We start from the raw sequence: 12,622 nt of genomic DNA on the forward strand, positions 1-12,622 counted from the left end.
CTCAAAGCACTTCAACAACCCCGGCCTAAATTGTTGTGGCCTCTCGTACAGTTTCCTCTGTGGCTTGCCCAAAGAAAAGCTTCCCTTCTGGTTCCTCATCACGCCCAGACTCATCCAACCTCTCAGCTATCGTGGCCTGCTCCACTAACTCTGGAAATTCATTGATCTTCAAGTGAACAAGTGCCTTCAAAAGATGGTGGCGCAATCCTTGCTCAAACCTTCTGCACTTCCAATCCTCGCTCATATTCTGAGTATAGAAACGAGCCAAATACTCAAATCTCTCCTTGTAGTCTTGAACAGACATACTTCCCTGCTGAAGAGCCAGAAACTGCGACTCTCGTTGCTGCTTAGCGCTAGCCGAAAAGTAACGCTCCAAGAATCTAGCTCTGAAGTCTTCCCAAGTAGCAACTTCCCCTCGGGTATCCATGCTCCTCCGCATCCCACGCCACCAGTACTCAGCTTCTCCTGCCAACATATATGTAGCAAACACTAACTTCTGCCCCTCAGTGCACTCGATTGCTTCAAATATCTTCTCAAGGTTACAAATCCAGTCATCTGCTTCATCTGGAGTTGCCTTGCCATTGAACTTTGTAGGACTGTGACGTAAAAAGTCGTTCATACCCACTCTCGGCCTTGGTGCCTGCTCAGCATGTTGTGCCTGTTGTGCTTGCAAAACCTGAGCAATCTGCCGCATTGCTTGCGCCAGCTCTGCAGTAACATCTACTGGAGTAGGATTTCTTGGTCGTCCCGACATCCTTTTCATTTATAATGCAAAAGATAAGCAGGGAAAAATAACCACACGAGCAATATCAAAATTACGTCAGCGTACTAGTCGAGCTCACTCCCCAAAAGCCCCAAAGATTTTTTTTTTTTTTAAACCTAGGCTCTGATACAAATGTAACACCCCTTATCAGGGTGCCACTAGAAAAATAACAAATCAAAACTTTTACGCCAAAAATTTTTTTTTTTTCAATTAACATCGCGGAACTAAACCATCAAAAGTTTAAGCGTCTTACAACATAAAGTTTAAGCGTCTTACAACATAAAGTTCAAACCTTACAAATATCAAATTCAATATTCAAAAACATAAAACTACTTAAAACATGATAAGTCCCCCATAGTCATTCCCATAACTCTCGTCGTGCTACTTCATCTCTGCCTCATCTGCAACGCCATCTACTCCCGTACAAGTACGATCATCATAGGTGGAAACCACAACCACAACATTTCAGGGTGAGTAACGAGGAACCTAACATAGCATATAATTTAAATATCAAAATATCATAACTTAGATTATCCTAGTCACAACCTTACAATACAACACAATATTCAACTCGTAACTCAGACCATCACCACTCAGACTATCAAGATCATAATATTACAATACATCACAATATTAAGCTCACAACTCAATCATTTACTCAAGCTTCTGTTGTTTCCTTGAATGTTGTCGTATCAAACCTGTTTCGCAAAACAGGGCGATTCGAGCCGTCCTCCATCGCAACTTCAGACCTATCTCCCCGACCTCTCAAGGAATTACGAGTAAAAACTTCGGTTAGGCGCACCCACCGAGCACTATACTCACACGAGCCGAAGTCATTGGGCGAGACATTCAACCCCCTCTAGTCCCCGCGCACGAGGAAAGGGTGACACTCGAATCTCAGTCTCCGCAGAGACTCAACACACTATCGTATCGCAATACGAACACCATCGATTCGACAAGAATTCTAAGGAAATGACAGAACGCTTGCTCTCACAGTTTCACCATCACACTCAAACCTCAATCTCTTTCAGTCCTCTCATTCTCATAATTCATTCTTTCCTCTTCCAACAATGGAAGAGAATTCTCAATACCCTCTTACCCACACTCTTGGCCAAAGAGTGTAGATAAGTATTCCCAATGATTAAAAATTGAGTGCTGTCTACACTGACCTTTTCTTGTTATTTTACTCATAATTCTCTGTACATAACTTCAAATGAGTTCATTTCTTTTTTATTGGAAACTAAACTCAAATATCTTTCTTTGGACATATAAATCTAAATTTTTGGACTACAGATCTAGCTGCAGTAAAATTATTAAAAAGCTGAAACTTTCACCACGCTCTGGTCTTCTCAGTTTTAACCTTTGCTGACTGTTTTACTCATAAATCTCTCTACCAAACTCCATATAAGTTGATTCTTGCTTTGTTGGAAACTAGACTCAAATATCTTTCCTTGGACATATAAATCTAAATTTTTGGACTACAGGGCTAGCTTCAGTAACATCATTAAAACGCGGAAACATTAATCACGCTCAGGTATGTTCAGCTTTGACCTTTGATGACTCTTTTGCTCATTACTCTCTCTACCGAACTCCAATTGAGTTGATTCTTGATTTCCTGGAAACTAGACTCAAATATCTTTCTTTGTACATATAAATCTAAATTTTTGGACTACAGGGATAGCTGCAGTAAAATCATTAAATCTCGGAAACATTCATCACGCTCAGGTATGTTCAGCTTTGACCTTTGATGACTCTTTTGCTCATTACTCTCTCTACCGAACTCCAATTGAGTTGATTCTTGATTTCCTGGAAACTAGACTCAAATATCTTTCTTTGTACATATAAATCTAAATTTTTGGACTACAGGGCTAGCTGCAGTAAAATCATTAAATCTCGGAAACATTCATCACGCTCAGGTATGTTCAGCTTTGACCTTTGATGACTCTTTTGCTCATTACTCTCTCTACCGAACTCCAATTGAGTTGATTCTTGATTCCTGGAAACTAGACTCAAATATCTTTCTTTGGACATATAAATCTAAATTTTTGGACTACAGATCTAGATGCAGTAAAATTATTAAAAAGCGGAAAAGTTCACCACTCTCTGGTCTTCTCAGTTTTGACCTTTGCTTACTGTTTTGCTCATTACTCTCTCTACCGAACTCAAATTGAGTTGATTCTTTCTTTGTTGGAAACTAGACTCAAATATCTTTCCTTGGACATATAAATCTAAATTTTTGGACTACAGGGCTAGCTGCAGTAACATCATTAAAACGCGGAAACATTAATCACGCTCAGGTATGTTCAGCTTTGACCTTTGCTTACTGTTTTGCTCATTACTCTCTCTACCGAACTCCAATTGAGTTGATTCTTGATTTCCTGGAAACTAGACTCAAATATCTTTCTTTGGACATATAAATCTAAATTTTTGGACTACAGATCTAGCTGCAGTAAAATTATTAAAAAGCGGAAAAGTTGACCACTCTCTGGTCTTCTCAGTTTTGACCTTTGCTTACTGTTTTGCTCATTACTCTCTCTACCGAACTCCAATTGAGTTGATTCTTTCTTTGTTGAAAACTAGACTCAATTATCTTTAATTTGACTACTCACAAGGCTAATTTGGATATCGGGAAGGGTCTCAAATAAATCTGGGAACAATCGCAACAGTTCAGTTTTAGATTCTGCGTTTTATGTCCAAAAACTCATGTTATACTCAAAACTCATAAAACTCACAACCAAGAAGAAAACACATGCTTCAACATGTTAAATTTAATCTCAACTCACAAGGAAGAAACCATGAAACAACTTTATATGGTTACCTTCTACCCATCATACACTATGTTATATCCCAAGTTAAACCCCCTTACCTCTTGAACACTTTAACTTGATCTCTTCCACAACCTTGGTAGAACTCTAGTTTCTTGGAATCCCTCTCTTCTTTCACAGGCCAAGACAACCTCCACACTTAGCACACTTAGAAATTTCGAAATACTCTAGCTAAGGGCCTTTCTCTGCTGTCCAAAACACTCATTCAGCTTTGGAATTAAAGGAAATGATTCCTAGACACACAAGGACCCATGGAATTGTTATTTAGCAATGATAATTCAATAAAACAAAGCCCCATACTCCTTTCCAGCCCCAAAACATGGAGGGAATGTCTGAAAGGGTCCCCAAAATATTCTCACAAAAGGAACCGCAGCCAAGCCAGCTCACATTGCCTACAATCCAAAAAAATTTACTGCTCACGCAAATCCCCAGCAGCAAAATTTACCGCAACTTTGACAGTCCGGTTGACCCCTTACCGAAGTCGAAAATACGCGTATGAGTACTCAAATCGAAGCTCTTTGAGTCTACTATCCAATAAAAGAAGAATCAGCTAAATTGATATTTTCTACAAAAAGTTATAATTAAAATAGTAAACCATGTCAAGTCTGACAGCACTTTATTTTTACATTATAACTTAAACTTTTTACAACTAGGTAAGTTCATGAGGTTCTAGGGTCTTACATTCTCCCCTACTCCAAAAATTTTCGTCCTCGAAAATTAAGGCTACTACGAAAACAGAAATGGGTACTCATTCCTCATAAACTCTTCAAGCTCCCATGTCATCTCTTGGGTTTCCTCGTTCCACAACACCTTTACTGTGCGAATTTCCTTTCCCCTCAGATTTTTCGTCTGCACCTCCAACACTCTGATTGGTCCAGCTTTGATTGTAAGATCTTCATTAACTTGTATATCATCAACTTCTAGTACATGAGTAGGATCTGGAATGTATTTCCTCAATTGAGACACGTGAAACACGTTATGCAGGTTTGCCAACTGCGGTGGTAACGCTATCTCATACGCTACGGGTCCAATCCGCCTAAGAATATCATAAGGACCAAGAAACTTAGGAGACAACTTCCTCGCCTTGATAGCCCTACCCACACCTGCCATCGGCGTCACGCGTAAAAACACATGGTCACCTTCATTGAACTCAAGCGGCCTCCTTCTCCGATCAGCGTACGACTTTTGCCTACTTTGTGTTGCTCTCATTCTTTCTTGAATCAATTTCACCTTTTCAGTAGTTTGTTGCAACAACTCAGGTCCTACTGATATTGCTTCCCCATCTTGAAACCAACAAAGAGGAGTTCGACATCTTCGCCCATACAAAGCTTCGAAAGGCGCCATCCCAATGCTAGAATGATAGCTGTTGTTATATGTGAACTCTACTAATGGTAAGATCTCACTCCAACCTCCAAGATGGTCCAAAACACAAGTCCTCAACAAGTCCTCTAATGTCTGAATAGTTCTTTCAGTCTGTCCATCTGTTTGAGGGTGATATGCTGAACTCATCCTCAACCGAGAACCCAAAGCATCCTGTAACTGTTGCCAGAACCTCGAGGTAAACCTTGGATCCCGGTCAGATACAATGTTATCTGGCACACCATGCAGTCTTACAATTTCTCTTATGTACAACTCTACTAACTTCTCCATTGACATCTTCTGATTGATGGATATAAAGTGGGCACTCTTCGTCAACCGATCAACTATTACCCATATGGAGTCGTGACCCCTCGATGACCTCGGTAAGTGAGTTACGAAGTCCATCGAGATACTGTCCCATTTCCACTGGGGAATATTCAGCTGCTGTAACATTCCACCTGGTCTTTGATGTTCGATCTTTGCCTTCTGACATACCAAACAGGAAGCTACGAACTCTGCAACATCCTTCTTCATTCCGCTCCACCAAAAAGATTCTTTTAGGTCTTTATACATCTTAGTCATTCCTGGATGTATACTGAGACTACTCTTATGCCCTTCCTCCAATATCAACTTTCGTAACTCTGTTGTTGCCGGCACACACACTCTTCCTTGAAATCGAAGAATACCATTCCGGCAAAAAGCAAAATCTTTGGCTTGATCAGTTCCTAACAACCCCACAATTTGTTGCAGCTCCGGATCAGTTTCTTGTTCTGACTTCACTTGTTCCAAGAAACTACTCGTAATTGTGAGATGACTACACCACATGTGATCCCGACCCAAAATAACACCGAGATTCATGTCCCTTAACTTCTCTATCAGCTCTAACTCTTTGATCATCAGAGCTGACATCTGAATCCGTTTTCTACTTAGAGCATCCGCCACGACATTTGCCTTTCCTGGATGATAAAGCAACTCAAAGTCGTAGTCCTTCAGATATTCCATCCACCTTCGCTGCCTCATGTTCAACTCTTTTTGATCAAACAGGTATTTCAAACTTTTGTGGTCACTGAAAACCTGAAACTTCGCTCCAAACAAATAATGACGCCAAGTCTTCAATGCAAACACTACAGCTGCTAACTCAATGTCATGTGTCGGATAATTCCGCTCGTGTATCCTCAACTGGCGAGAAGAATATGCCACTGGTCTTCTATTTTGCATTAATACGCATCCCAATCCTTGATATGATGCATCACAATATAACTCAAACGCCTTGTCTATATCTGGAATAATTAGCACTGGTGCGGTTGTCAATCTTTTCTTCATATCTTCAAAGCTTGCTTCACACTCATCAGTCCAGACAAACGGTTGGTCCTTCCTCGTCAACTGAGTCAGAGGACCTACTATCTTGGAGAAACCCTCTACAAATTTCCGATAGTAACCTGCTAGTCCAACAAAACTCCTTACCTCCGTCACCGATGTAGGGCGCTCCCAGTTCAACACAGCTTCAACCTTGGCTGGATCGACTGATATTCCTTGAGCAGATATCACATGACCAAGGAATTGAACTTCATCCAACCAAAACTCACATTTCGACAGCTTTCCATACAACTGGTGCTCCCTCAAAATCTCCAACGCTACCCGTAGATGTTCAGCATGTTCCTCTCGGTTCTTCGAGTAGATAAGAATATCGTCAATGAATACAACGACAAACTTATCCAAACAAGAACGAAAGATACGATTCATGTAATCCATGAATATAGCTGGAGCATTCGTCACACCGAAAGGCATCACAACATACTCATAGTGCCCATAGCGTGAACGAAACGCTGTCTTCTGCACATCATCAGGCTTGACAAGAATTTGATGATATCCTGACCGTAGATCAATCTTTGAAAACACTCCAGCTCCTTTCAACTGATCTAACAAATCATCAATTCTTGGCAACGGGTACTTGTTTTTGATAGTGACTTTATTAAGTTGCCGGTAATCCACACATAACCTTGAGCTTCCGTCTTTCTTTTTCACTAGCAACACCGGCGCACCCCATGGAGACACACTTGGTCTGATGAACTTCTTCTCTAACAGATCTTCAATCTGCTTCTTCAACTCTGCTAACTCTGCTGGAGCCATACGATATGGAGCTACAGATATTGGCCCTGTACCCGGCATTAGATCTATTGCAAAGTCCACTTCACGACTCGGTGGCAAACCCGGTACCTCCTCAGGGAAAACATCAGCATATTCCTCGACTACTGGTATTCCACTGATCTGCTCGTCTATGCTCTTCTTCTGCTCTTTCACTATCAACATAAAGCAAACAGCTCCACTCTTGAGATCTTGAACAACTTCCTTTGACGTTGACATTTTAATGCCCTCTGGTTCTTGGAAGACTACTCTCTGACGTCCACAATCAATCATAACATGGTTATCAGCTAACCAATCCATCCCCAAGATCACATCTAGACCTTCAAGCGGTAAGCACACCAAATTGACTCTGGACTTGTGACCCGTCACCTCGATCGGACACCCAACGCAGATTGAACTGGTTGAAACTTGTCCGGATGTTGGAGTGGAGACAACAAGCTCGCACCCCAAGTCAAACATAGAGAGTCCAAGATTCTCAACACACGACAATGATATAAACGAGTGCGTCGCACCCGAATCGAACAGAACATGCACATTTCTACCAAACAAGGAACAAGTATCAAGTATGAGGTTACCTGACTTCTCGGCTTCTACTCCAGACATGGCAAACACTCTGCCAGCAACCTGCGGCTTTTCACCATTAGCTGACTTCTGAGGCGTTCCACCAGTTGACCTCTTCTGAGGGCAATAAAGAGAGATATGCCCAGGCTTATTACATGTGAAACACGTTCGCGCCTCCTTCTTGACGTCACTCAGCTTTGGACAATTTCTTCGGAGGTGATCTCCACCACACTCAAAGCACTTCAACAACCCCGGCCTAAATTGTTGTGGCCTCTCGTACAGTTTCCTCTGTGGCTTGCCCAAAGAAAAGCTTCCCTTCTGGTTCCTCATCACACGCCCAGACTCATCCAACCTCTCAGCTATCGTGGCCTGCTCCACTAACTCTGGAAATTCATTGATCTTCAAGTGAACAAGTGCCTTCAAAAGATGGTGGCGCAATCCTTGCTCAAACCTTCTGCACTTCCAATCCTCGCTCATATTCTGAGTATAGAAACGAGCCAAATACTCAAATCTCTCCTTGTAGTCTTGAACAGACATACTTCCCTGCTGAAGAGCCAGAAACTGCGACTCTCGTTGCTGCTTAGCGCTAGCCGAAAAGTAACGCTCCAAGAATCTAGCTCTGAAGTCTTCCCAAGTAGCAACTTCCCCTCGGGTATCCATGCTCCTCCGCATCCCACGCCACCAGTACTCAGCTTCTCCTGCCAACATATATGTAGCAAACACTAACTTCTGCCCCTCAGTGCACTCGATTGCTTCAAATATCTTCTCAAGGTTACAAATCCAGTCATCTGCTTCATCTGGAGTTGCCTTGCCATTGAACTTTGTAGGACTGTGACGTAAAAAGTCGTTCATACCCACTCTCGGCCTTGGTGCCTGCTCAGCATGTTGTGCCTGTTGTGCTTGCAAAACCTGAGCAATCTGCCGCATTGCTTGCGCCAGCTCTGCAGTAACATCTACTGGAGTAGGATTTCTTGGTCGTCCCGACATCCTTTTCATTTATAATGCAAAAGATAAGCAGGGAAAAATAACCACACGAGCAATATCAAAATTACGTCAGCGTACTAGTCGAGCTCACTCCCCAAAAGCCCCAAAGATTTTTTTTTTTTTTAAACCTAGGCTCTGATACAAATGTAACACCCCTTATCAGGGTGCCACTAGAAAAATAACAAAATCAAAACTTTTACGCCAAAAATTTTTTTTTTTTCAATTAACATCGCGGAACTAAACCATCAAAAGTTTAAGCGTCTTACAACATAAAGTTTAAGCGTCTTACAACATAAAGTTCAAACCTTACAAATATCAAATTCAATATTCAAAAACATAAAACTACTTAAAACATGATAAGTCCCCCATAGTCATTCCCATAACTCTCGTCGTGCTACTTCATCTCTGCCTCATCTGCAACGCCATCTACTCCCGTACAAGTACGATCATCATAGGTGGAAACCACAACCACAACATTTCAGGGTGAGTAACGAGGAACCTAACATAGCATATAATTTAAATATCAAAATATCATAACTTAGATTATCCTAGTCACAACCTTACAATACAACACAATATTCAACTCGTAACTCAGACCATCACCACTCAGACTATCAAGATCATAATATTACAATACATCACAATATTAAGCTCACAACTCAATCATTTACTCAAGCTTCTGTTGTTTCCTTGAATGTTGTCGTATCAAACCTGTTTCGCAAAACAGGGCGATTCGAGCCGTCCTCCATCGCAACTTCAGACCTATCTCCCCGACCTCTCAAGGAATTACGAGTAAAAACTTCGGTTAGGCGCACCCACCGAGCACTATACTCACACGAGCCGAAGTCATTGGGCGAGACATTCAACCCCCTCTAGTCCCCGCGCACGAGGAAAGGGTGACACTCGAATCTCAGTCTCCGCAGAGACTCAACACACTATCGTATCGCAATACGAACACCATCGATTCGACAAGAATTCTAAGGAAATGACAGAACGCTTGCTCTCACAGTTTCACCATCACACTCAAACCTCAATCTCTTTCAGTCCTCTCATTCTCATAATTCATTCTTTCCTCTTCCAACAATGGAAGAGAATTCTCAATACCCTCTTACCCACACTCTTGGCCAAAGAGTGTAGATAAGTATTCCCAATGATTAAAAATTGAGTGCTGTCTACACTGACCTTTTCTTGTTATTTTACTCATAATTCTCTGTACATAACTTCAAATGAGTTCATTTCTTTTTTATTGGAAACTAAACTCAAATATCTTTCTTTGGACATATAAATCTAAATTTTTGGACTACAGATCTAGCTGCAGTAAAATTATTAAAAAGCTGAAACTTTCACCACGCTCTGGTCTTCTCAGTTTTAACCTTTGCTGACTGTTTTACTCATAAATCTCTCTACCAAACTCCATATAAGTTGATTCTTGCTTTGTTGGAAACTAGACTCAAATATCTTTCCTTGGACATATAAATCTAAATTTTTGGACTACAGGGCTAGCTTCAGTAACATCATTAAAACGCGGAAACATTAATCACGCTCAGGTATGTTCAGCTTTGACCTTTGATGACTCTTTTGCTCATTACTCTCTCTACCGAACTCCAATTGAGTTGATTCTTGATTTCCTGGAAACTAGACTCAAATATCTTTCTTTGTACATATAAATCTAAATTTTTGGACTACAGGGATAGCTGCAGTAAAATCATTAAATCTCGGAAACATTCATCACGCTCAGGTATGTTCAGCTTTGACCTTTGATGACTCTTTTGCTCATTACTCTCTCTACCGAACTCCAATTGAGTTGATTCTTGATTTCCTGGAAACTAGACTCAAATATCTTTCTTTGTACATATAAATCTAAATTTTTGGACTACAGGGCTAGCTGCAGTAAAATCATTAAATCTCGGAAACATTCATCACGCTCAGGTATGTTCAGCTTTGACCTTTGATGACTCTTTTGCTCATTACTCTCTCTACCGAACTCCAATTGAGTTGATTCTTGATTTACTGGAAACTAGACTCAAATATCTTTCTTTGGACATATAAATCTAAATTTTTGGACTACAGATCTAGATGCAGTAAAATTATTAAAAAGCGGAAAAGTTCACCACTCTCTGGTCTTCTCAGTTTTGACCTTTGCTTACTGTTTTGCTCATTACTCTCTCTACCGAACTCAAATTGAGTTGATTCTTTCTTTGTTGGAAACTAGACTCAAATATCTTTCCTTGGACATATAAATCTAAATTTTTGGACTACAGGGCTAGCTGCAGTAACATCATTAAAACGCGGAAACATTAATCACGCTCAGGTATGTTCAGCTTTGACCTTTGCTTACTGTTTTGCTCATTACTCTCTCTACCGAACTCCAATTGAGTTGATTCTTGATTTCCTGGAAACTAGACTCAAATATCTTTCTTTGGACATATAAATCTAAATTTTTGGACTACAGATCTAGCTGCAGTAAAATTATTAAAAAGCGGAAAAGTTGACCACTCTCTGGTCTTCTCAGTTTTGACCTTTGCTTACTGTTTTGCTCATTACTCTCTCTACCGAACTCCAATTGAGTTGATTCTTTCTTTGTTGAAAACTAGACTCAATTATCTTTAATTTGACTACTCACAAGGCTAATTTGGATATCGGGAAGGGTCTCAAATAAATCTGGGAACAATCGCAACAGTTCAGTTTTAGATTCTGCGTTTTATGTCCAAAACTCATGTTATACTCAAAACTCATAAAACTCACAACCAAGAAGAAAACACATGCTTCAACATGTTAAATTTAATCTCAACTCACAAGGAAGAAACCATGAAACAACTTTATATGGTTACCTTCTACCCATCATACACTATGTTATATCCCAAGTTAAACCCCCTTACCTCTTGAACACTTTAACTTGATCTCTTCCACAACCTTGGTAGAACTCTAGTTTCTTGGAATCCCTCTCTTCTTTCACAGGCCAAGACAACCTCCACACTTAGCACACTTAGAAATTTCGAAATACTCTAGCTAAGGGCCTTTCTCTGCTGTCCAAAACACTCATTCAGCTTTGGAATTAAAGGAAATGATTCCTAGACACACAAGGACCCATGGAATTGTTATTTAGCAATGATAATTCAATAAAACAAAGCCCCATACTCCTTTCCAGCCCCAAAACATGGAGGGAATGTCTGAAAGGGTCCCCAAAATATTCTCACAAAAGGAACCGCAGCCAAGCCAGCTCACATTGCCTACAATCCAAAAAAATTTACTGCTCACGCAAATCCCCAGCAGCAAAATTTACCGCAACTTTGACAGTCCGGTTGACCCCCTTACCGAAGTCGAAAATACGCGTATGAGTACTCAAATCGAAGCTCTTTGAGTCTACTATCCAATAAAAGAAGAATCAGCTAAATTGATATTTTCTACAAAAAGTTATAATTAAAATAGTAAACCATGTCAAGTCTGACAGCACTTTATTTTTACATTATAACTTAAACTTTTTACAACTAGGTAAGTTCATGAGGTTCTAGGGTCTTACAGTATACCTTTTTTAAAAACGGGTTTAAAAGAACCGAGACATATAGTATCTTCAAAATTACATTTCTGCCACCGCGTGTTTATATGTCTCGGGTCTTCAAAAACCAAGGCATAATACGCGATTTAAAAACTCTATTTTTTACTAGTGCTCAAGCAATTAGTACTGCCGATAAAAATGCATGCATCACACCAAAGAATCAATCATTCAACCACCCAATTCTTCTAATAAAAATGCATGCATAATGTAACGTAAGACCCATGAAAAATATTTACCTTAATAGTAACAATTTTATTTCTAGTAGTAATAAATTTCTTTGTGAATGCAAAATATAGTAAGTTTATAAAATGTGAAATTTAAATAAGAAATTTTGGTAGCTTAATTGGTAGAAAATTTTGGTGATGGGTTCAAACTCTTTTCTACCTTTTTGTAAAAAACATATATATATATAATAAATAAATAAAATTA

At 40.1% G+C, this 12,622-nt stretch overlaps 1 protein-coding gene across 2 annotated transcripts; it reads right to left on the reverse strand.

The window, feature by feature from the left end:
* Positions 1-968: 968 nt before the first annotated feature.
* LOC124843092 (uncharacterized) lies at positions 969-12,096 on the reverse strand. Of its 2 annotated transcripts, XM_088091974.1 has the most exons (3): positions 11,517-12,096; positions 7,668-9,063; positions 969-1,176 (listed from the first exon to the last, which is right to left on the reverse strand). In XM_088091974.1, exons 2-3 carry the CDS (start codon positions 8,647-8,649, stop codon positions 1,145-1,147), a joined length of 1,014 nt encoding a protein of 337 aa, XP_087948100.1. In that variant the 5' UTR covers positions 8,650-9,063; positions 11,517-12,096; the 3' UTR covers positions 969-1,144. The 2 variants fall into 2 exon arrangements, 1 of the variants encoding a protein (XP_087948100.1); XR_015779880.1 differs by lacking the exons at positions 7,668-9,063; positions 11,517-12,096 and adding an exon at positions 3,630-4,027.
* Positions 12,097-12,622: the final 526 nt, after the last annotated feature.

The sequence above is a fragment of the Vigna umbellata genome, chromosome 5 (genome assembly GCF_029865625.1).
Source record: "Vigna umbellata cultivar VRB3 chromosome 5, Vumbellata_1.0, whole genome shotgun sequence".
In the NCBI taxonomy this organism is placed as follows: domain Eukaryota; kingdom Viridiplantae; phylum Streptophyta; class Magnoliopsida; order Fabales; family Fabaceae; genus Vigna; species Vigna umbellata.

Coding starts and splice junctions, on each gene's coding strand:
- LOC124843092 (XM_088091974.1), bottom strand. CDS start 8,649: ATGAAAAGGATGTCGGGACGACCAAGAAATCCTACTCCAGTAGATGTT. Junction 1,177..7,667: donor AGTAGAAGCCGAGAAGTCAG/GTAACCTCATAC, acceptor GTACGGGAGTAG/ATGGCGTTGCAGATGAGGCA.